The sequence below is a fragment of the Leptonotus elevatus genome, chromosome 8, assembly GCF_054856555.1.
Source record: "Leptonotus elevatus isolate MCC_2025b chromosome 8, RoL_Lele_1.0, whole genome shotgun sequence".
Taxonomy (NCBI): Eukaryota; Metazoa; Chordata; class Actinopteri; order Syngnathiformes; family Syngnathidae; genus Leptonotus; species Leptonotus elevatus.
Window position 1 is genome coordinate 23,512,090 of NC_141246.1, and position 26,307 is coordinate 23,538,396.

Genomic DNA, 26,307 nt, shown 5'->3' on the forward strand with positions numbered 1-26,307 from the left:
TGTGTTGCACACCACGCAGAGGACCAGATCACACACATGCAAACATGCAAGGAGAGATTCAGAGTGAAAGTGGCATGCAAAGAGTGCTGCACCTTTTGAGCTGATTAGAGGGGATGATGCTTCACTCTCAGGAACGACACCTTGACAGTAGCTAGCAAGCAGACTAGAATCTCGCAAGCAATTGGTTGCAAATTAGATCTTTTTCGTCATCAGTGGGAGTCAAATTGTGGCTTTCTGGCTTAAAAAGCCAAGTCCTCAAAGATATCGCTGCCATTAGTTTAACTCTTTGACCGCCATAAACGTTATAAAACGTTTAGTATAAACCTACGGAAGGGCGCCGAGGACGTTAAAAGACGTTCACTATGTTTGTTTTTTTTTTTTTTTGGAATCGGGTGGATGAAAGCCTTGGGCAGCTGTGCTGAAAGTATCAGGCAGATCTAGTTAGTATAATGGCTCGTTTTGGCCCCTAGATGGCAGCGATGACTCTCTTTGCACAAGGGTGGGTGGCCCGCCCACCGTGGGCGTCAGTAGAAGACGTGAGGCGGAGCTAGAGTGTTGAGGAGACGATGGCTGATCATGCAACAATGGCTGATGAAGCAACCGGTTGCAAGCAGCTCACGCTTGAGCATTTTTTTCAAAGACGGAAAGCATCGATCAATACTAAAAAGCGCATTGATGTCGACGATGATGATTGACGCTTGACGCCAAAGTTGGAAGCCTTGACGCGACCGTTATGATCACGTAGTAAGCCTCACCGGCTAGCGCTGCTAACGCCGGAAAACGCGCAGCACAACCGACCGGGTACTTCTACACAAGCGGAGATTCGATCGGGCGAAGGAAGAGTTGTCGAAAAGCATCGACCAATGCACATTGATGATGATGATGATGATGATGGTGAATCCCGAGGTTGACGCCACAGTTGGACGCGGCCTTTATTCTCACGTCATAAAGCTTTACCGGCTAGCGCTGCTAACGCCGTAGCTGCACAAGCGGACATTTTGTCGGACAATGAAGAGTACCCCGAGTCCAATGCATATTCATCGGAGGAGCGGGTACAGTCTGATCACGGAGAAGACACTGGTTCTGGACTACGATGCCACCATGAATGGAGTGGATAAGATGGATCAGAACATCTCTTACCACCCGGTATAGCAACTGAAGGACATGAGGAAGCCAGACGTAACACCACCGTAACGTAACCGTAAAATGATCCTGATATTAGACTTTATGGCAACACACACTGCAGTATATACTTGCTATTCCCCGGAAAAAACGGCCTGCAAGAAAGTGTAGCTTCTGCACGCGAAGAGGCAATCGCAGTGATCTGTTGTGCAAATCATGTTGCGTCTCCTTGCACGCAGGGGAGTGTTTCACAAAAAGAAAAACTATCGTTGAAACATCCACATAATTGTAAATAGCACCACAGTTGCACACATTTGTAAATAGTTTGCCAAATTGTTGTCAAATTGTTACACTGTTGAATGTAAATAAACGTATTTTGCTATCAAAAAACACTTTTTCATTCTTGGTGGTAGTGTTTTATAGAAGTAAAGCACTATTTAGGTGTTTGTGGCATCATTCATGGACAAAAAGAAGTGTAAAATTCACTAGAGTGCATGAAATAATATCGTTTCACTAAAAGCTTGATTTCTCCGTATTTTGGTCCAAAACAAGTGAAATCGGGTGAAACTAACCATTTTCTATTGTTGATTACTAAAGAACGGAATAAGGTAGAAACAAACTTTTTTTTCTGATGAAAGATGAAAGTTCAATCTTTCATTTGGTAGTATGTGTGTTTCCATAGTCCATACAGAACATTTTCTGTGGACCTTGAAAGATCAGTCAAAATGCTTAAATCGGCTGGCACTGACGGCATCCCTTTTCTGAAAACGTCTGGCAGTCAAAGAGTTAAAGTCATTAACTGTCAGATAACAAAACCACTGCGGAGCAGCAGTTCACATCATTGTAAAAATTACACCCTCAGGTTACTAAAATATACATAGTATTCACATGACGTCACTGACCACCACCTATCGACTCGGCAGCCATTTTGTGGGTCAAAAAATTGCGGCCAGCGAGACAACGCAAGCAAATGCTGAGAAGCTCGTGTTGCTTACTACAAGCTACTTTGATTCATTCCTTTGTTTGTTCATTCCGGATTGTCACGAACCACTTCACAATGGTACCGTATGCCGTTCACGGGTGCAAAAATAGGGCGAACAAAGATGTAACTTGTGCCCCACATTGTGTGCCGTTCACGTGTCCATGTAATGTCGAATGGGAATGGACAGACAGTGTCCGGAATTGCAAAGATAAATTGAAAGGATTTCCAACCAACAAAGTCTACCAAAGTGTGTTCTGACAATTTTGATTAAGGTAAGTGTCATTGTAAGTTGATAAAAATGCTTTTACTACCATAATGCGACTGTGATATAGGGCTATGTGAGCCGCTAGCTGTGGCTAGCTCTGGCTAAAAATAGATCTGGTGGTCAAGATGTTCGATTTTGAAATTTCTCCAAATACCCTCCTTAAGGTCTCTTATTTTCCTTTCACAGCAACCCAAAAGTTGAAATTGTTGTTAAAGTGTCCGAAAATAAGTGATGAATCAACTATGTTATTGTTTTTGTTGTAACATGCTAGCGTTAGTAGCTAGCGCGGTCGGGGAACTAGCTAACTTTGACATTCTTCACCTCAAATTCACAAATGATAAATGCACATAGAAACCAATAAAAGCCGAAAGTACAGAAGACGCAAGAATGTCCGTGTTTTGGGAGCCATTCCACCTAGAGCATACATTGCCATGTAGTCCAGGCAGAAACATTGGCAAATGTTTGTAATCGATTGCACTAATCAGATTTTCAACGTGTTACGCTGCAAGGAATGTTGAGCTAAATCTTTCATATAAGTCTTGTTTACACAAGTAACGTTAGGAAGCTGGGGGTGAATAACAAGAACATTCAGTGTAAGCACAATAGAAACACAGCCGAGTCAGCTGGAAAGTTGACCCACCATGAGGGGCAGACTCACGATCCTGTGACGTCAGTGAATACTATCTACAGTTCTACACTATAGCCTAATCCCTGTCTACCCATAAGTCAAATATGATAACATGAGTTTCCTGCTTACCCAGAATTCTCAGTTGAGTGACAGCACCATGTAGTCCAAAGAACATCCAGAGTGGGCGCGAGTTGTCCACACAGACTTGCATGCCAACATTGGTGCCATTGTGGCTTAAGATGACCTCCCCTTCTTGGTTGACCAAGAAGCCTAGAATGTCACTGCTTTGTAGAGGAGTGGGCACACGGCACACTGCCCAAAACTCCTTTCTGTCCACTAGAGCCTCTGGATTATACGGCAGGTCACTGGGGCGCAGCACAGCCGGGTCACATGATGTCACACCATAGGACAAGGAGCCAGAGCGGGCGGGACTGGACTTGGTGATTTTGATGTACACACACTCCCCAGTTTGTAGGGGGCGGTTGGTAAAGACAAGAGTGCGCTCCTCGCGTGAATGCTCCGATCTCGCCACAGTCTGTTCATCTAAAGTCTTAATATGGGCACCACGCAACTGGTGAAAGTGGAGATCACTCTCCAGGATGGACGGCAGTAAGGATGATTGCTGTGAGTTGAGGGAGTTCTGCGGGATGGGACAGGTTGAGGAGGCTGACGCCAGGTGGAGCGTGTGATGTTGTGAGCGATTATGGGAGTTGAATGAATCTTCCTGCTGAAGGTTGAGGTCACACAGGCTGACGGAGAGACGGGAGTCGTCTGCCTCACGGCGGAGAGAGGAGGAGCGCACTGTTGTGAAAGAGCGTGGGCGCAGGCAGTCGGGAGGAACAATCTCACTGTCTGAAAAGAAATGTGAAAAAGCTATTTAGGTAATTTACAGTCTTGTAGTACTGTTTTTGTTCAGCAATTCAGTTTATTAGCTAAAGCCAAGATGATAAAAGAGTGCAACACCCCAAGTGTTTAGAATATGGTGACCACACGTTGGTTTGACCGGAACAGTCCCAGGTTTTGAGCCTTGGTTCCCGAGTCCTGGCAGATTTCGGCAATTGCCATTGTTTTGTCCCAATGTTATGTGCCTTCTATTTATTTATTTATTGTTTTTAAAGTGCTTTGTAAATAAAGTTGGATTGGAATGTTATGCAGGTCTCATCCCGGCGTCAGTTTTTTGCCATGTGTATGTCAACCAGAGTCACTTTTTGCTTGCTATTTACTTTCACATTAATGTTTGCCTTCTCATTCTCATACGCATCTAGTTTTATTTTTTATACTTCATTTTTCATAATTTTTTTTAATTTGTCTTCCTATTTGTCAAATTTTGACATTTTTGGTAATTTTATGGAGATATGGTAATTTTATGCCTCGATTTTTATTATTTTATTTTATTTTTTACATTTAATGGCTATTTTTGGACATTTTTTCCTGCCTTTTTTTCTATCAATTTTCTGACATTTTTTGGGGCAATTTAGTGGACATTTTATGGTAATTTTCTGCTTTTCATTTTTAAGGTATTTAAAAACCTTTTCGTCTACCTTTTGTTTGTTTTCTAACAACTTAAAAATTTGGACTGACATTTTTTAATATTTAGTCATTTTTAAAATTGTAATAATATTTTATTAATAAAATATATATGTATTTATTTATTTTATTGTATTTTTGGGAGATTTATTGAAAGCCAGAGAAGGACATAACAGTCAAATGTGGCTCCAGAGCTGCAGGTTGCAGACCCCTGTGCTCGTCAAAAACACAAAGCCTAATATTACAATATCAAATAGTGTGGCCAAAAACATCGGCACACGCAAGCGCACACACGCACGCACAGGCACTACTCCAAGAGTGATAGAACGTGATGATTACAAGTCTGTATGTGCCCTCCTCTACCTCCTGCCTAGTGGTGGAGTTAAAATTAGCCTGGTGTACATCGAAATAAAACTAGGCAAGACTTATTTATGTGCCGGAAGTGGTGACCTCTTCTCCCCCTCTATGCAGAAGGTTCGTGGATAAGAGGAGGGATCCTCTTTTGAGAGCAATTGAGGCAAGAAAAAAGGGCAGGAGGCCCATGTCTGTCTCTGGAGAGTTTCTCAGGACGGGTTGGGTCCGGGTGCCTCTATCTGACCCGGACCTAAGAGTCTGGCTCCAGATAAAGCTCTTGGCTTCAATTACCAGGGTTGTGGGGCCTGTAAACAGCTGCCGGGAAAAAAACACTAGCCCAATAATGCCACAGCCAAATGGGACATTTGAAGTAGTTAAGCCACATGGAATAATGAGCAAAATATTTTTATTTATTCAATGGGAATTTTTTAGATGAACTAGACACAAGTGGCAAAAGTGGAGATAAAGATAAAAGATAATACGATTAATTGTATATATATTTTTTTACATTACATTAATTGTCAAAAAGATCAATGTCAAAATATTGGTACCTTTTCTTATTAATACAGGCATAACCAATGTTAACAACATAGAACAGAACAGGAAAATACAGATTTTCTTCAAAGTTATAAAGGTGGCACAGTGGCTTTACACTCTTTGTTACCTTGGCTTCAGACCTTTTGCTGAACCTATGTATGGCTGAATATCTACTTACAGAATGGCTGAATATCTACTTACAGAAAATCAACAAAATTACCATCCCTGGTTTGCCAACAACTGAGCAAAAAATTAGCAAAAAGGTCCTGATACAAATCAAGGGTGAACATTAGAGTGAAGGGAACACCAGCTGAGACAATACAGAAATGATGCAAAATTAGTAACATTTTTGCTCAACGGGTAAATGTATCACCTCCTTAAGATTTTTTTTATTGATTGTGCATTTTTAAAAACAAATACAAAAATACTTCAAACCTATAGCATTTAGTGTTGTCGTAACACTATGACGAATTAAGTCATGCTACCGATGTAGCAGCCGTAGCAAACACTGACTTGCAGTAATGCCAGAAAGAGTAAGATGTCTACATGTAGATTCATGTTGAAAGGAGATGGGACAAGGCTGCAAATCATGTCGTTACGGTATTTGGCTGAATATAAGCAGTGTAATCCTTTCTGCAGTCACAATAAACAACAAAGGCCATAAAGAGTGTTTGACAGCTACTGTATACATACCCATGATAACCTTGTGTTCATGTTTGACATATGATGTAGTATGCTATGGATCTTGAGCTGTTCCTTACGCCATACTACGTCATTCCATTATTTTCATACATGTTGACTTTGGTTTCATTCGGATGAGTTTAAGCTTACATTCCTGTACCTGTATTGCTAACATCTCGTCTGTCTGCAGAGTTGCAAATGAAAATCTGTTCTCACTTGCCTCATGTGGATAAATAAAAGTGAGAAAAAAAAATCCCGCTCCTAAAACTCATTTCAGCTAAATTCTTCAATTCCCACGCCTAGTCCACAGTGGTAGTCAGATTGTGACCGTCCAGTTCCGAGGTAAATGTCCCTGCAGATGAGCTATGCAGACTTCAGGCAGCCACTGACTGGAAAGAAAGGATATTCATCTTCTTGTGGAAATTATTGCACTGATAATATACTAGTGAGCCCCTGAAAAAAATCTGCATGCAATGGCTGTGATTCCTGAATGATGAATGCTGTGTTTTTTTGTGAACCCTCATAAATTGAGGCAAAGCTGTAAAAGTCATGTGCAAGTATTAAAACATCACAAAACACTTCAAAATGTATGTGTTTGTTTGTTTTGTTATTTTGTGGCATCTCCAGCTGCTGCCCATCAATGGTGGTGCACCTGCCTTTTTAGTCAGTGCAATCTGATTGTCCTATTGGCCCTAGCCTCTTTTAAATTGCCCAATCACAGAGTTCCTATTGAAATTCAAGCTACAATTGTGCAACCATGACTGTGTGGAGAGGATGGATTTGGGTTGAAAAAGGTCACTTGAATCATCAATCACTATGAATTGAATTAAAAATAAATTATTGATAAATTCAATCAGGCTTTCTTTTAAGCAACAAGTAAACCATTTCATTGTAAAAAGTATTTAAAGCCAGTTGGCTTGTGATTTTTTTCCCTTCCCAGCAGAGCCTTTTTGATTAGAAGAATAAACCACCTGGCAGGCTAATCCATTGTAAGCACGACACATAGACACAAGGGCTGAAGGTTGACGGAGGAGAAATGCAGCATGTCTATTTTGGCCCAAACTGAATTTGGCTCACACAGTAAATGTTCTTGAATAGGGAATGGCAAGCTAATGCAGTACATGGAGACGTGGATCGAGGGAGGATGACTTTGTAGAGCTGCTCGCCAGGGCAGAGGAAACATGCCAGCAGTGTGAGCCAGTGTTGGAGCTGGGTGGGAGAGGGGATTTACTATGTCACGCGTTTGTGCCCGTACAATGGGGTTATCTTTATCCAGCGTCTCAGAAGGGTATTATGTCAGCAAAGGTGAAGACAGAGATGAAGAAGATAAAATGAAAGGGGAGATATTGGGAAATTTAAAATATGATAGGACAGATGGACAGACAACAACAGAGAGCCAATGTAAAGGAAATAGCCCAGATTCAGCTGCTGTGTAATAGAGATGAGAATGAAGTTTTTATACATTAAAGACAGCAACATTTAGTCCATTTACCAGGCCAGGCATTAAGTTCACATACAATGACCCACCAATGCGTGAGAGGAGGTGATATAAAATGACAGGAGGGGTACTCAGGGGAATTTGTCCTAGATGTTTGTGATGTTCTTCATTCTTGGCAAAGGCCAAGTACACATTCTCTCATCAGGCTACAAGGCTTTGAACTGTACGCTTTTGAACATCAGGCTTCTGACACATGGCCATAACAAAGAGCAATCCAGATACTCTGTCCCTTTCGTCATCATCAGAATTCAGCATCGCCAATGTTCTTTGCCAATGAAATGCCAGGACCTTAGTGATAATAACCTCGTAGATGAAAGTCCCTTGTTTTATTTTTGTATGCAGGCATGGTAAGCAAACAAACAGCAGTCACCATTAGGGAAGCACAGATATCCCTTTTTTTCATGTCTCGATCCCAATCACGTCATCGTTAATCGGACCCAATCATGTAATTTTCAGCTAATTGGAATTGGGGCGAGGAGGGGGGGTCCGTTTATATGATGGTTTCCAGGCTATATCAATGCAACCTTGAACCAACTTTTAGCATCCGTTACTCTTGATCAACCTTTACAAAACGAAAGGGTATATGTCCGACAACAGCAATTGGCGTTACCGCCAGGGGTGGGGGAAAAAATTATATTGCAATATATGGTTGTGCTCTCTGTTGCAATACTGACGGCAGTATCGATATGTTATGACAGCACACCAACGCGGTGCATTTACCCCGCCATTCAGACATGTCAATGAAGTTGGAAACATACTCAACGTAACACGCCACCTACGCTAAGACTGACTTGAAAAATAAAGCTTTACCAAATACATTGACTCCAATGCAATAGCGTTGGGTGAGCTTTTACTTTGAAGTCGGCCTGCGTGGTGAATAGGGTGGCCACTTCCATATGTCAAAAAGGAGGACATATTTCAAAAAATCAATAAATGTTCCCTCACTATAACGCAGTTTACTTTTCACGGCCTCGCTGTTTCACTGATTTTTTTGGTGCAATTTTGCATGCATTTTTTTTTTTACAGTAATGTGCCTTGTAACGTAATGTACATCAACTATCTTTGTTGATTGTGGCATTATTTCTATGAACTGAAGATCCTCTCTTGAAATCTCCAGCTGTCCATCTTGACCCGCCTCAGAGAAGTCATACTTGAATTGATAATTCCACAGTTCATCCAATGTGGTCACGGAAATCCAATTTGACATGACCTTTGTTATATCTTTACAGTTGCCTTCTCTCAATGGCACATTTACTGTCCATCCCAAGATTGTCTTTACAGCATATGGCCCATCGTCTATGCTGCTGATGTGCTCCCTTGGCTCCATAACCTTTGGAACATTGGTACCGATCAACAGATTTATATCCGCATCAATATGAGGAATCCGGACTCCTTTCAGATAGGACCGTCTGTCAATGTCCTTTTGGTTTGGAATGTTACTCTTGGTAACTGCGATAGCATTTAGTGTATGTACTTCAGGGAGCTCTATGAAGTTGCAACTTTCTAGGCAGCTCACTTCTATACCTGTTATGAGATTGCTGAGAATCTTACTTTGATGTCCTGTGATTGTAAGAAGGATATTTAATCGTCTGCCTTGTAAACCAAGATCATCCTTTAGGTGGTTGCTGTTTTTCTCTGCTTTTTATTTTACTTGACGTGATTTTGATCGACACGTAATTGCCTTGCGACGGTTTCTGTGACGTCACCCAAGCACGGCGCCGCAAAAATCAGAACGAGGAAAGAGAAAAACTTGTGGCGGTTGGTTTTTTTCTGCTTTTTTTTTTATTTACTTGGCGTGGATGGGTGGTTTGAGTGAGAGGAGACTCAAGAATTTGAAAAGGCTAGCAGTAGAGTGGAACGAAAATAGGCAAATGATTATTAAGAGAATTGTTTTGGTGGAGGAGACTTAAGCTGAGAATGGATCATCGTCGCGCATGAAGGTAAGATATCATTTTCTATACTAAATTATTTTTAGCAAATCAGCACGAAAGCCCGATCGGAAGTTTATCGGGCCGGCAGAGTACCTACTCTCGAGTAGGACCTCTGCTCGTCCCCGTAAATTCCTGTAAATGTTGGCCAGGCTCCTACAGTGGAAACGTGCACATACGGGGCTGGCCCCGTGAATTTACCCCGAAGTTCCTGCGGTGGAAATGTGGCTTTTGTTACCTTTCGTGGCCTTTACTTGGACAGGAACAATGGTAAGGATGGTGTCGCCAGCCCCAATATCATCATATGGTTCCATGAAGTTAATGAGTACAGATGGCTGTTGTTCCTCTGGAATAGATGTGTCTTTATCTTTTACATGCAGCAAACGTGGATGATTTAGTGAACATACTCCACATTTCATCTTTTCTTGACAAAACTTGCTCATGTGACCTTGTTTGAGTGGCTCGATGAAGATTTGGACTGCCATTTAGGATTGTCTCTAACATCACCATATTCTGGATCCACCACAGCATCAGCCAAGACATTGAAGTAACTGACCAGATCTTCGAAAGTGGGACTTCTTCCTTCTCGTCTGATCCTAACAACGACCAATTGCCACTCTGTTCTAATTTGAGAAGGGAGTTTATTAAGGATGGCCCATTTGTTCTCAATGCTATTCAACTGCTCCATGTGATACTTGTCTGGCATGGAATTGACACAGGTAGTGAGAAACATAGCAAAGCTATGTAGAGCTTCACTTTCTCCCATTTTATTAAAAGGCCAGTTCAAATCTTTATCAATGTATGCTCTAGCAATCTTGTAAGAATTCCCGTACTGTTCCGCCAGTAGCTTCACGGTATCCTTGTTCTGGTTTCATACGGGTGTAACCTCTCACCAGCTCTTTGGGTTTTCCACTCTTATACATAAATAGTGTACATGACTTTTATCTTTCGTTTTATCCTCCAATGCATATTGAAATGATGTAATAACGGGGCCGTATTCCATTGAATCTCCATCAACAATGTTCTGTGGTGGCAAAGTAGCAAGGATATGTTGTTTTATAAAGAGCTGCAAGGATTTTCCTATTTTGTTGCTTTTGTCACTTGACTCTCTCTCTCTCTTTACTGCTGCCCTTCACTTCCTCACGGGCGTCAGAACGTATTGTAGACTTGCTTGGATCACCCTCAACACTTAGTCTGTTCATATGGTGTCATAATTGAAGCTCTATAATTTTCATACTTATTCAATTTACTGTCCTTATATTCTCTTGGGTTTTTAAGATGCTCATTTGCCACCTTTTTGGCTGTTTCAATCTCATTCAATTTACTGTCCTTATATTCTCTTGGGGTTTTAAGATGCTCATTTGCCACCTTTTTGGCTGTTTCAATCTTATTTTCCCATTCCATTACTGTCGCTTTAAGTGTCTGTATTCTGTTCTCCCATTCCTCCGTTGTCTTAAGTCTAGCTTAGCTTAGCTTAGCTTCCTGTTCCATTGCTGCAATATTAGACAGATTTTAGTGCTTCAGTTTTGGTGTCTTTCTCTATTGCTGCAATTTTAGCCTTCATTAATTTAACTTCTTGTTCTATTAGTTACCTTTGAGCTTTTATGTGAGGAACTTAAGGAACGATGATAACTTGTCATGACCCTTTACTTCTAGATGATGTCATTGATACACTGTCACAAGGATTAACAGTTTCATTGACTTCTTTTGATTCCATCATACGTTTTTGTGCACGTTCTATCCAACTATTCACATGAGCAATATGGCGTTTGAATGTAACCATCTTTGTACTAAACAAATACTCCTGATCATCCTCTGTCTTTGTCTGACTTGACTTCTTTCAACAAGTCTTTAACAGATCTATTCAGCTAACAAAATTGTCGTATGTGCGCTCCAAATTCACCCAACTTTCTTTCAATCAAAGTCATATTAGTCTGTATCCATCCAGACGATCATTTCTTCCATCAATTCATACAGCCTGTCTGACTTAACCGCCCTTGCTGCATCATCTTTTCTAGGAAGACTACGTCCAGTTGAAATTCGTTGAATTCTATTACGTTAGAAGGTTGTACCTTTGGAGGTTTCGTTACAGATCTATCCATGGTTTCCTCTTCAAGTTTCACTTGTTGGGTTTCCATGGCTGATGTATCCACATAAGTCTTGGTGATGTACAAACCCAATTCCCCAAAAGTTGGGACACTATACAAATTGTGAATAAAAACTGAATGCAATTATGTGGAAGTGCCAAATTTTAATATTTTATTCGGAATAGAACATAGAGAACAGGTCAAAAGTTTAAAGTGAGAAAATAATTGTATATAATATATAATTTTAAGGGAAAACTATGATGATTTTAAATTTCATGGTGTCAACAAATCTCAAAAAAGTTGGGATCGAGGAGACAAGTTTATCAAGTTTAGAAATAGGAATGCTGTCCCATTCTTGTCTAACACGCGTCTCTCTAACTGTTCAACTGTCTTGGGCTTTCTTTGTTGCACCTTCCCCTTCATGATGCGCCAAATGTGCTCTAAAACTGAAAGAAGTGGACTGCAGGCTGACCATTTCAATACCCGGATCCTTTTCCTACGCAGCCATGATGTTGTAATTGGTGCTGCATGTGGTCTGGCATTACCGTGTTGACAAAGGCAAGATCTTCTCTGAAAGTGATGATGCCTGGATGGGAGCATATGTTGTTCTCAAATCTGAATATACCTTTCTGCATTGACGATGCCTTTCCAGATGTGCAAGCTACCCATGCCACACGCACTCATGCAACCCCATACGATCACAGATGCAGGCTTATAAACTGAGTGCTAATAACAACTTGGGTTGTCGTCGTCTTCAGTCAGTATGATATAGCGCCCCAGTTTTCCACAAAGAACTTCGAATCGTGATTCGTCTGACCACAAAACAGGTTTCCACTTTGCCACACTCCATTTTAAATAACCCCTGGCCCGGAGAAACGCCTGCGCTTCTTGGTCTGCTTTAGAAATGGCTTCTTTGTACTGTAGAGTTTCATCTGGCAACGGCGGCTGGCACGTGGATTGTGTTCACCCACAATGTTTTCTGAAAGTATTGCTGAGCCCTCTCTGTGATTTCCCTTACAGTAAGCATTCCTGTTTGCAGTGCAGTGCCGTTTAAGGGCCGAAGATCATGGGTATGATTTTTCGGCCTTGACCCTTACACACAGAGATTGTTCCAGATTCTCTGAAACTTTGGATGATGTTATGCACTGTAGATGAGGATTACTTCAGCCTTTTTGCAATTTTTCGCTGGTAAACACCTTTCTGATATTTCTCCAAAGTACTGAAAAGTAGTACTGTCCGCCTAAATCCGGATGTTTGTCCACTCTAGAAAGTGACCGCCAGCTTGGCTTCCCTTTTTGACCTGTTGGCTTACATATTGAAGTTTTTATTGAAATAACAAATTTTCTACCAACATTATCACAATGCCATCCCGAAAGTATATTTAATCGCTAATTTAGGACGCTAAGAAATCTCCTAAATATGGTGGTTAAGTAGGCAGAATCAGTGGCGAAGAACTGGAGTCTAGACACTGTTTGTGAAGAAGAACGGCAAGTTTTCACTGTCACTCACATAACTGAATATCGTGATAGATTGTTGAGAATATTTCTGACAATATATCAAATATTGTAGATATTGTGTATTGTGATATTATCATTATCGTGGGCCACATATCGTCACAGTATCGAATTGTGAGTTACCCGTATCGTCCCACCCCTAGTTGCCGCCCGAATGGAGTTTATCATCCATTTTGCAAAGCACAATTTGCAGTTAGAGATTATAATCACTGTGTAGTATCAGAGCATCTTTTTTCAGTCAGAGTACGAGTAAGGACTTCACTATCAATTAGAGCATCCCTAGTCGCCATCATGCATAAAGTCAGCGACTTGCTCTGTGTGAGTACAGGTGCTCGTCAAAAAATTTGAATATCCTCGAAAAGTTTAATTATTTCTGTAATTCCATTAAAAATGTCAAACTTTCATAGACTATAGATTCAGGGCCCACAATTTAAGTGATTTCAAGTATTCATTTGTTTATTTTTACATTATTTGGGCTTCCAGCTCATAAAACCCACTAAAACAGGATTTAAAAAAATTTGAATGTGAAGAAATCACCATGCATACTTCCAAGTGTTTTGCATGGGGGGGAAAAAGATGGATGGATGGATGGTATTTTCTATACAATATGTCAATCTTTTAATGGTTGGATTCCCTTTGCCTTAACCACTGCCTCGATGCTCCGTGCCATTGCCTCGGGGTCCTGGAAGCCCAGGCTTTTTTTTTATGCTTGCTGTCAGCTCTTTGTTTTGGGGTCTGGTGGCCCTCATTTTCCTCTTGGTAGTACTGTATTACAAGAGGAAAACAAGGGACACAATACAGTACTATTGAAGATTGATATATCGTTTTGAAAATACCATCCATCCATCCATCTTTTTTCTTCCATGCAAAACACTGGTAAGTATGCATGGTGATTTCTTGACTTTATTCAAAATTTTGGACATCCTGTTGTAATACTGCCAGTCACCCTCAATTTTTATTTTATTTTTGTCCAAGAAACTACCAAGTGTCTCGGACTTGGCGATCGTGCTTGTAGGCAGTGTAAAGAAGCCGGCACGCGTCCGCACGGTCAGACGGACACATCCCTTTTGTTTGTTGTTTTCATATTATTATTATTTTTTTGGTGTGCTCGCCCCACCTTGGCGACATCAACTTTCCCGTGACCGTCGGGGCCCAGCCACTACAGTTGAACGGATACGCGCTAGTCCAGTGCGTCCTGCCGCACCTGCTCTCCGACTTCCCATCGTGGCGAGAGCGGGTCCAATGGCTGATCTCTCTCGGGACGCGGACACGCTGCGAATTTTTTTCCTTTCCTCTTTCTTCAACCGATCGTTCCTCCGGCCGCTCGACCCACCTCATTCCAGTAAGTTGCACGTCTCATGACCAATTTGACATATCGCTGGTGCAACTTCCATTTCAAACATCTCACAGATTTGGCAAGTCAACCCTTTCCTTTCTAACTCGTTAAATTGTTCCTTTCTTGTTTCCATTCACTTTTATTATAATGTTTTTCACCGTATGATAGTTAGGTAGACAGTATTGTGATTCTGTATGTGTGACTGTAATGAATAAATGCATGTTTTTTAAAATCTATTTCAGTCTCAATCGTGCTTGTGTCCGAGTGGATTTGTGATTCTTTTAGTAATACCAAGAACCACAAACTTTGAATGTGGCGACTTCAGATTATGAATAAATAAACGAGAATTTGGATTTTATTGTCTGTATTTGCAACTGTTTATTGAGGGAGTTAATTTGAAGAGGAAATTAGGTTTCTGGAGTATCCAAAATGAGTACAGTACGTAATTGATATGCCGAAACACATTGAATGTAAACAAAGTAACCCAATCCTATTCGTTTTAAAAAGCTGATAATTTTTCTGTTATCTGGAATTGGAATTTTGGAAAGCTGAACCTACATTTCTGTGTAAAAAAAACAAAAACAAAAAAATGTCCTTGTCTTGAGATTTAAAAAGGATCCCCAATGTGTTATCTGGGAGGCAGAGTCCAGCCATGTTAAACATCAATGTCAGTCAGTAAGTGTTCACAATATCCAAATCATCATTGAAAGTTTCTCCCAGATGTCTCTCAGAGCTTAATAACATTAAAAAAACTGATGCCAGATAATTTCTTGCTACCCAAGCCAGTGGATTTAAGACAGAGCCAAGTTCAAAAACCCATGCACAGGCAATTACCAAAACTACAAAACCAGACTCATTTCAAGTCCAAGCACCAATTCAATATTAAAATTATATTATATCCGAAGTTGATTCTTTCTCTTTCTGATTTTTACTGGTACATTATTCAGACATTCTTTCAGATTAATCATTTTTCATCTGTGCATGGCCTTGGCATCTTTAAAGCAAGAGCACCAGCTCGATGAGTAAAAAATATTGCAAATGGTTCATGAAGGTTCATTTTCACATCACTAATTTACTGAGATAATAAAATGTGGTACTCTCACGTTACCTTAGTTTTTAGTACAGATGCTTTATTAAAACTGGCCAATTATAAACAATTTTGATTTGTGATAATGATTAAAATTTTTTGTTAATAGCAACACCTCAACTCCCGCTGGCCAATTGTTGCTGGTCCCCGAATGTTTGTCTTAGTCTGTGACACAAAAAAGGTTGCGGACAACTGGCTTAATCCAAATCTAACGTCATTGATGCCATTTATACCTGCCTGAAAGGGGGTGAAAGAATTGTCAAAGATGAGACAAAATGTAATTTCCTTTAAATATTTTTTATTTTCCATCTGATATACTTAGAAGGAATGGCCCTGGCTTTCAAGCTGTCAGCGATAAGATAGCTCTTCCGTCACCTTTGTGACAAGTGCAAACAAATAGTCAGGGACAGCTGTGTTTTCATCCATCAAATCTTAAAAGGGACAATCCAGCCGGGATGGCCCATTTTTCACTCTATGTATTTTGTTTATCAGGAAAATTATATTTTCTTGCATTTTCAATTTCATCAATTTGTTTTTGAGGGATCAGTAAATAACTCATTGTAAAACCCCCCTTAGTATTCGCCAGTGTAGCCAACTTACTCGCACTGTCTTTGTTCTTTGTTATTTGGGCTGAGAGCAAAATGTAATCCCAAAGCATTTTAATTTAGTCTTTATGTATTTAGGGTAATTAGTTTGTCAGCAACAGTAGAATAACGAGCAACATTGACCCAGAATGTTACACGCCCCCAGTGCAGGACTTCATTTGGTGTTGCTGTAAGAGATTTAACCATTATCCTGACTGGAAGGAGGTGTCCGCCAGACATTGTCTGGTTTGTTCCCTTTCCTAAACCCTAAAACAACTACGAAAAATGTCTGCGCTGGATGAAACTTTGTGGAAGACCACACGACCAGTTGAATCCCACCAAAATTACCAGAAAATACGTCTGCACTAAGGTAATGTTCTTCCATTGTTGTTTTTAGCCAAAGGCTAACGATAGCTCCGGGTACTTAACTGTTCACGCGTTTGTTGACTTACTATTTACTATTAATGCCAACAAAACATTGAAACTATGAGGTAATATAAATTCATTCTTACCCTGCTTGACAAGAACAATGTCCAAAAACTTCGGTTTTGCTGACAATCAGTCGAAATAAGTGAGGTGACTGTGTATTTCCTTTGTTTTTGGGCAAAATTGCATGGTGAGGGAGTGAAGATACTGTACCCTTCACTAAAGAAATTAAAGCCCCCTCTGCTTGCTTCGAAGAGAAATATCGGCGTCCTGAAAATACCTGCCCGAGAATTTTGCCATTACAGTGTATGCACTTTAACTCATCTTGAAAATGTCTAAGGGGGCTGCTCGTCGCATTTAGTGGGCGGGGACGGGCGTGCCACGGTAAGGTCAGTTCTTGAGTTCATTGGCAAGGTGGAAAACAAAATGGAGGTGTTGACGGCTCGTCTAAAAGAAATGGCCACACTTTCGGCTACTTGATGTCCATCAAGAAGTCCATAGAGACTTAAGGCTGACTGAAATTAAAGTCACGTGACAATGTCAGGACTCATGAGGTCGTCTCCACGGTATCAAATGAGATGTATTTAGGCGAGCAGGGGCAATGGGCAAAGGACACAGACTTAAGCCTGATTTGTACTTCTGCGTTTGCTCTTGCGAATAATGAGGCCTTTACACACACACACACTACACACAATGCAAAGCAGTAGACAACCTATCAATGCCTATTGTCAGTTACCCCTGCCCCTACCATTTCCTCTGTTGCAGTGTAGGTGTGCTAGGAGGTGGTGAGTGCCTATCTATGGCTGTGAACGTCTGCTGAATGTGTCTGGGCTGTAATGTTCCCCCGCCTAATACCCTCCTACCCAACTTCCACGTGTGCAAGTATTGAAGTTGCTGTTTGTTGTGTAGTCATGTGGCTCTCTGCTGAAAGCCATGAGAAAAGGTCTCAGATGTGAAAGTACTTCAGATGGTAATGGTAAAAGTTTGTGAAAGGGTGAAGGGATGCACAGAACAAAAAAAAAATGGAAACATGGCCACAATAACAAAAAAAGAAAAAAAAAGCTAAGTCTATGTAGTGTTGCACGGGATACCGATATCAGTACCGTACCTCGATGTTTTGGCGTCAAATACGGCTCGGTATAAAAAAAATTCTAGCACCGGTACTTAAAAAAATAAATACGAGACAGCCCGCCAACTCTGTTTTAAAGGCGGGTACACGCATGGCCGACTGTCTACCGATAAGCGGATCACGCCTCTTTTAGCTTGTGTGCGAGAGGGCGCAGGAAGATGGATTCACGCATTGAACACTGAAGTGCTCGCTGGCCATGCATTCCTCGTTGAGAAGCACAACGTGCTAATTAAGTGTAGCGCTCACTGGCCGTCCACTCCTCGTTGAGAAGTATGATGCGCAAAGTGTCATATGGAACTTTTTTCTTACATGGCCGACCGACATGACGTTTTGTAACGAGCAAATGTTTTTTCACGGAGAAGCAAAAGAAAAAGCAACAGGAGAAGCAGAAGAAAAAGCAACAATCAGTCCTGGCCCTGCAGTGGACTCAAGGTGCGTTCAATGAACAGGCACACAGTAGAAAATCACAGGTATGCTTAGAAAAAGCCCAGATGACTGACAGAGCGACAGGTTGTGACTTTTTTTTTTTTACACTTTGCTTAAAAATAAGTTGAGTGGGAATTATTTTGTTCCCAGTTTGTAGTATTTGATTACGCATTTGACTAATTGGGAGCGTAATAGAAAAGAGCAGAGACATACACGCACACTCAAGCAACGATACATGAGTCATGGGAGTGCCACTGTATTACCAATATTTAAAACGGATGACATCAAATTAAGTCAGATACAGTACTTCAAGAATATGGCATGCAATGTGAAAGCACATACAGTTAATACATAAATATATACAGTATTTACATAAATTAACATGTCTACATTTTGAATTAATGAAAAATATAAATAATTTTGTTGCTTTTTCTGACGTTTTAGATTTTTGTTGAAGTTCAGTTTCAGTACCGGTATCGAGGTATTTTATGCAGGTATAGTATCGGAGTCAAAATTTTGGTATCGTGACAACACTAAGTCTGTGTTTCTAGCCAAACCATCAATAGTGTCATTACCACACTAAATAGACCCCTGTTGGTAAGGAGTGATGTCAGCCAGCCCACAATGGAACATGAGACCATTCTTTCATGGCAGCCCTGCATATGACCCAAATGTAAATAGCGACAGGGACTTCTACTATGCTAAAGATTAACCCAGTGCTTGCTTGGAAAGATGTGGTAATCGAAGTTTATTTCCCTTCCATTGATGCAAATTTACCAGTAATTTTATTGCTAGTTCAAAATTACATCGAAGAGGTCAAAGGCACAAAATGATATTTATTAATTTGATTTAAGTATTTTCTCTGAGACTTAACAGAACCGTTAGGAGTGGAGCTTATCAATACTCCTGTTTTAAAAAAAATTGCGCCAGGGCTAGGTTAGTACCGAGACTCCGTACCCATCCGTAGAACTCCGGCACAAGAGGAAAAGAATCATACAGATTGTTATCAGCACAATGTGCAAAAGCCAGCATCTGTGATATGTTAGTTCCCATGGCACGGGTAACGTGCACATCTGTGAAGGCTTAAAAGCTCCATAAAGGCTTTGGGCATGCTGCCATCCAAGCAACGTCTTTTTCAGGGACATGACGATTTCAGCAAGGACAAAACCAATTACTTTTACTCCAATGCTAAATACTAGGCTTTACATGATCAGGATTCTTGGGGCCAACATGATCGCCGATCAGCGAGTAAAAACAAAAACAAAACAAAAACATTTCCGATTACCGATCCGATCATAACATAGAGCAATATGTCTATTTAAATAACTTGTTTATTTGGCTTTACGCGTTCAGGATTTTTGGGGCCAATCATTGAGTTTGTAAACAAAAAAAAACGATACTCAACCTCCAATTCAATCTAAGATGGAGAACTATATTTAGGGGTCAGTCTAACCCTTGCCTTAGCGCAAATCCACGTCTAATTGACACCCATTGAAATGCATTGTAGAAAAAAAAAGCAAGCTAAAAATTATATTAACAAAACTGCTGATAGAAAATAAACTTGTACTCATTAATGAAAAATATGCATGAACATCACCAGTCGTTCAGGTGGTCGGGGGTTTTCTTAAAGCTATTGCTATCTTGGTTCAACACACGACCATTACTTACCAGCTATGTGGCTTCACATTCTGTTGCTGCGGTCGAAGCTGGCTGTGTTTGTCCACTATTTATCTGCACAGGACTATAGTTAAATTTGGGTCAAAATTGTTGTACTTGAAAAAATAAAATCTTGAAACTGAAAATTCATGTTGGTCTTGACCTTCTCAAAATATAAAAATGTTATCAAAATAAAAATAAGTGTGAGAAACTTTTTTTTTTTTCAAATCAAATACAATTTTGATGCACTTTGGTCAGTCTTTTGAATAAATTATTTTCGCTTCCATACAATATTTTGACATTTTAGGTCTTATTCAGTTGCATGTATTGTCTTTTCAAATTCAGTTTTAACCCATTAATGCCGGGAGGGCATTACCACATTTCTACCACTAGAGCCGGGAGTGCTCTGGCGCTCTTCTATCTTTAAAGCCGGGAGCACGGATATGTCATTTTGTTTTGCTTTGACCAATTATTGGTCTCTTAGCTGATGAAATGCATCAGAATATACACAGGAGGGTGACGTGGGCCTCATAGCATGTATTGGAATTTTATTCGAGCATTCATGGCTGACGCAGATTCGCGGGAGTTGTAAAATAAATTATGCCGATTGACGATGGTGCGGAAGGACTTCGGAGCAGTGTAAACAGTCCACAGTGACATTGTTAACAAATATGTTTGTAGACAAAGAGGATGTTGAAAAATTCACGGCTTTGAAATGGAATTAACGACGAATAATTACCACTTGATTCCCCAAGGTTATTACAACTGCGATCCATTTTTTTAAGGTAAATATACCCGCAGATGCGACACAAGTTTGTTGATTTTTTTTAATCCACTAGGTTTATAATAATGAAGGTTTGGTTTGTGTGAACGCCACAGGTGTAAGGTCTGAAATGTTTTTGGAATTATGTTTCTATATGCTTCAGGAGCTGAGATATCAATTATTTACAATATTGTTGAATTTCGAGGAAAACTTCAGGTTTTCGGGAGTGATTCTAAAGTCACCCAAAGGTTTTAGAGGCATTTGGCAGGCACTTTAGGCCTTAATGGGTTTTATTTTATTTTTTTATTTTTTTCAGTTTCATATCTGTTTTTTGAGTTTGTGGGGGCGTGGTATCAACTGGTGTGAAATCATGAGTGACAGTTGGGGGAAAAAATGCTTGGAACCTCCCCCAGTGACCTGCCTTCAGGGACCGTAGAAAGAGGAACTAAAATAAATTGAATCTAACATTTACCTCAACAATATATAGCTTATCAGATTTTTGATGGAAGAAAAGCTGCAAGTTTAGAGCTCTTTGGCTCAGCTCCAAAAAGATGCTCTCCTGAACAGCTTGAGTTAGGATCTTTTGTAGCCATGACTTTGAGAAGATCAACTTATTTTGTTAATTTATTCTGTTGAAAAAAACAACCTCCTCTCATTTTAGCCAACAGATCATCTAGAACCAGTTAAAAACAGCAAAGGAAAAAAAAGACAATAAGCAGGAATTTCTGTAAATAATGAAGGATACATTTCCCTCCCCAAAAAATCTGTGTAGGCAAATTTGCGGATGCAACAATTAATACACTCGTATATCTCATTCACAAAACGTATGTGAGAAAGAGTGGGCACTCTCACCTGCACAAATTTTAAACATTAAGAACTATGAAAAGACATTCCACAGCAAGCATTGTTGGGTAAATTAAATCGCTTAACTTGAGACTAAGACGGCAAGAGTGGGCACTGCTCTATTGTTTTCCAACCAGGAGGACACACTGTAGAAGGTATGAGGAAATATTGAATCATTTCTTTACAAGTTAACAGGAAAATATTCGTAGTCAATCCATAAGCCTATCAATAAAATGGCATATACGCCACAATCACAAGAGTCACATGTCAACTCATGTGTCTCATTAAAACTCAGATGACTGATGAAAACTGCTGTAGTGGAATTTTATATTACTCTTACTTATGAAGTTTATTGTGGTAAATGTTTAAGAGATACATAAAAAAAGACAGGTTTGTTATTATTTAGATTTTTTTTATATTAAATGATTTTCATTTAATAATTCATTGTGTAATGCTGTACTTTTGGAGAACCATCAACATAAGACAAAAAGGTTGGAAACCACTGCGCTCTATGTGACGGTGTTCTTCCACTAGTTTGTTGTGCATTTTCATGATAAATCTCAAGAGTTCAACAAAACAAACGACCTTTTATTTTTGAGCATTGTGCACCTGTGGTCTGAAAACACATTTGTCAGAGTGGACAATTAATTATTGCAGTGTAGGTGCCAAATGTTAGGTTGAGTTTGAAAGCAATCAGCTCACTTGATAGCACCATCAAATGTGTGTGAGAAGTATTTTTACTTGTTGTGATGTGACCATATGCAAATGATCAACTGTTGTTCTTTTTATTAAAGATGATTTTTCTTTTTTACCTGTATGTCATTGTTAGTGACTTAATACATGCCAGTGGGGAAAACGGCCCTTCGTTGTACAAATCTCTATATATGTCACATGCGGCAGACGCAACACTCAGGCCCCACTCCCCAAGCGCAAGACAACAGAATTCCAAAGCTCTTTAGCATTTAAAATGTATTTATAAGTGATTGGCCTTAGGTACTTTATTGACAACCATTACATAATAACATCTATGAGATGGATTTTTTTTAATTTACCAAAATTAATAGTATCAGTTAAAAGTTTGAACACATTTCGGAGGTGTATTTAACTGTCGGATGATATGAATCCATGCAAAAGAAAAACACAATATTAATAACTGACATTTTTAAATGGGTTTTTAGGTGGGTCTAAATCCACCACAGGCGAGAAAAGTAGCACATACTTTTGAATGTTAAAAAATAAACAAGTAAATAAATAAATAAATACATAAATAAATACATAAATAAATGTGGCCTTTAGCAGGCAGAAGTATGTGTCTTTGTTTGTAACTGAATCAACCATCTTACCTAGCAGCTGCACTCCACGGGTCAAACCGTAGACATCAATAAGAGCCCAGAGGGGTTCGGTAGTTCGGACTCCGCTGAAGAACAGCATAGGGCTGGATTCGTTTATGCGGTAGAAAACACGGCCCTTCTTGTCAACCCAAAAGGCGATGATATTCCCCTCGTTAGCAAATTCTTCAGGTAGAGCCTTAGCCCAGAAACCACTCTGAGACACCAAGTCTGGGCAGGCGTACTTTGGCAAGTTGTCTGGGTTTATCCTGCAGGGATCTTTGGAGGTGAACCCCAGGCGCAGAGCTCCACTCCAACAACACTGTTTTTTTGTAATCTGTGGGGGGTGGGGTGGGGGTGGGGGTCAATGCGTTTTCAAGTTAGTAATTTTTTAAGTGGACCAATAAGTTAACCAACAGATTCAGTCAATACGATGAATGCCCATGAAAAAAAAACTGATATGGGACAATATCATGGGCTGCATGGGCCGCTACACTCTTAAAATGGTATTCAATGTTATTATGTACAGTGGTTGCACACACACACACACACACACAAATCTGGCTCAGACAAATTTTTTAAGTAAACTTTAAATTCACTTAAATATGTTTCTGGATCTAGATAATTTTATTGTGTGAAAACACTTGATGAAATAAATTTGAATAAATTCAACACACGAATTTTCACTTCAAACTGAAAAAGTCATTTCACAGTAGATGTTCGTACGATACCACCTTTTTTGTTTTGAGTATGAGCACTCAAATCTTTAGTACTCACAGATACCAAGTAACAGATACCACTAATGGGGTAGATGCCACGGACTTCCGACTTCTGGGGTTTACACATCAGTGCTGTTTCCGGCCACTGCTGGCCGCATTCCAACACTCGCACCCCCACCCCTGCGCCCCCCAACCGTGTGCTCCCGCTCATCGCCGGAAGGCATCTCGGCTATCGGAAATGCTCCGGACACTACACACTCGCAGCCTCGCACCCGTCGACGGGAACGCACAACCGAGGGAAGCGCAAGTACTGGGACGCGGCCCACATGTCGCAAACCGGAAACAGAAACAAAGTTGATGGGTGAAAAGTTGGAAGTCCCGCCTCCTCCGCGGCATATAGTCCATACTTTTGATACATGAATTTCCATTCAACCAATGATCATTTTAAAGACCTTTTGATTATTCTGACAAAAGACAGAACAGTCACTCACAATATAATTTCAAAACAAAACTAACTGATTTAAGATTAATTTGTAATAAATTAAAGTAAGACAAAGGACTTTTCAGTTTTCGTTGATGTTTCCCAAGAGGACCAGCACATAGCGTCGTGAAATCCTCATCTCCCAGCAGATTAGATTTGGATTGAAATACATTTCTGTCTGCAGTGGCTGTGTGAAGAATGTATAGCGATGAGCTAATTCATCTGTTTAAAATTTTTCTTTACACAGTATTGTAACGTTTCATAGCAGACGTTGGTATCTTACCTTCTTTATTGTAAACACACAAACGGCTGCTCTCCCCCTCCCTCCCCGCGATGCATTCACAAGCACTCGTAAATAAGAAAGCACCGAAACACAAACTAGTTTGTTACAGTACTTCTGAGTGTTGCGCTGCTGGTCGGATCAGTGTGGAACAGCCAACTATCAAGCTGATGGCTATTTATTGCTACCATGCAAATTTCCGCTAACATTACCATAATCATTTTGATTTGAGCCTGAAACGTCGCGCCCCGCAATGGCAGCATCGGTTGGAAATCCCCCTTGATTTCCCGAGACATACGGCTGAAAAATGTATCACAATGTTGTATTTCATATTAGCCAATATTAACTCAGCTGATACGAAATACTAACTTTTACTACCATGCGCATTGTTACAGCACCATAAAACAAATCCAAAATGGACAGTGCCATGTTGCACAGCGATGGCGTGGACTGGACAAAAATGTCCAATAACATCTTCCAATAAAGAAACGAAAAATAATCATTTTCATCCATTGTGTTTAAATAACAAAATTGTGATCAAAAATAGGACAGACCCGCTTGGGTCAATTTAACTCAAATTTCAGGTTACTTCGCGTGTTCTCAAATGTCTAAATCTAAATCTATGATCTAAATCTACATCTAAAATGTCGCAAAGATGTTGCAAAATGGCAGAGACGAGAACTTCATTGTTGGTGAATTCAACATTTACTACGTTCGGCAACGTTCGCCTCTCATTGGGATACAGCCTTTAGAGTTAATGTAATGTTTCTGTCAAAGTCACCGGTATCCCATGACTATTGATTCTACAATTGGTTTTATTGTATTGTACACATTGTGACAGAATCAACAGTACAGTGAAAATTAAACATTGTAAAACTGACTTATCATCAAGGCAAATATTGAATGGACTACCTTGAGGCGGACTTGCTCATACAGGGCTATGGGCCTGTTGCTGAAGGTGATGGCATTGCAGAAACTACCCTGCCTTTTGGCTATCTTCTGGGCAAGGTCCATGACAATTTGGGAACCCTTCGCATTAGGGTGGAAGAGAAGTGGGCTGGCTGGAAGGGGACCACCAACACCACCACACTGGATAGGCAGACATCTCTTGGGTTTGTGGTGACAGCGGTGGGATGTGGATGGCAAGGGGCCACCAAGAGAGTCTAGAGACAAAAGACAAAACACTAAATCTATGCAAAATACTTATATTATATGTAATAACAAATACGTCGTTCATATATATATATATAATATATGTATGTATGTGTGTGTGTGTGTGTGTGTGTGCGTGCGTGCGTGCGTGCGTGCGTGCGTGTGAGAAGCACAGTAAATTGAAGACAGAAAAGGGTACTTATTTGTATGTTGTGAAATCAAACCTTTAGTTTGCTCGAGTCATGTTACGTTGGCATTTGGCACTCTCTTTGTGTTTGTTAAAGAAGGTATGGGATGCATAGGAGAAATTACATTACTGGCAACTTTGATAACTAAATAGCCTGAATGTTCAGTCACAGATGTCATATATTGTCCTGATGACCATTAAATTGCTTGGCACTTTTTGGGATTCAGAATTTCTCCTCCCATTTGTATTTATTTAGTAAGGACCCTTACACTATTTCATCCTGCAAGGGTATCACTAAGCATTGATGTGGCCTTTTGTCTTAGGCCCAGTCACAGGAGAGCAATTGAATTTGGGGCACATGGTCCAAGGCAAATTGAGCTGAATGCATTACCGAGTTCTAAAGAGGAGCAGCTGCTGTGTGTAAATTCATGTTCCTTAGCAACCGCTTGTTTCTAGAGGACCTGTGCCGCATTGTACAGCAATCGGATCCAGTCGAAACATGCCTTTTATTTTACAGGCCACAAACAAGATATTTTTTTTCAACTTCTTAAATGGAAAAGAAACATCTTTGTTTTATCTTTGCGCTATTTTATTATTAGTCAAGCTTTATTTGTACGTCACTATACATGCATACTTTCGGAATGAATTCTAACTATGGCATACTCTTTTGACCATAGATGAGAGCAGCCTCATATCTTAAATGGATAAGTGAGAAAAATATTTCAGCAAGACATCAGGATGAAGCCATCACATTGATATCACGCAAGACAGGTAACGACAAACTTGT

General features: G+C 40.2%; 1 protein-coding gene across 1 annotated transcript in view; it reads right to left on the minus strand.

Annotated features, from left to right (window-relative positions):
- neurl1aa (neuralized E3 ubiquitin protein ligase 1Aa) overlaps nucleotides 1–26,307 on the minus strand; it is a 45,699-nt gene that overhangs the window by 13,682 nt on the left and 5,710 nt on the right. The window contains exons 2-4 of the mRNA XM_086083144.1: nucleotides 25,094–25,344; nucleotides 22,717–23,038; nucleotides 3,127–3,849 (exon numbers count right to left, since the gene is read on the minus strand). Of these exons, the coding sequence (XP_085939270.1) occupies nucleotides 3,127–3,849; nucleotides 22,717–23,038; nucleotides 25,094–25,344 (1,296 nt within the window). The remainder of the gene's footprint in view (nucleotides 1–3,126; nucleotides 3,850–22,716; nucleotides 23,039–25,093; nucleotides 25,345–26,307) is intronic.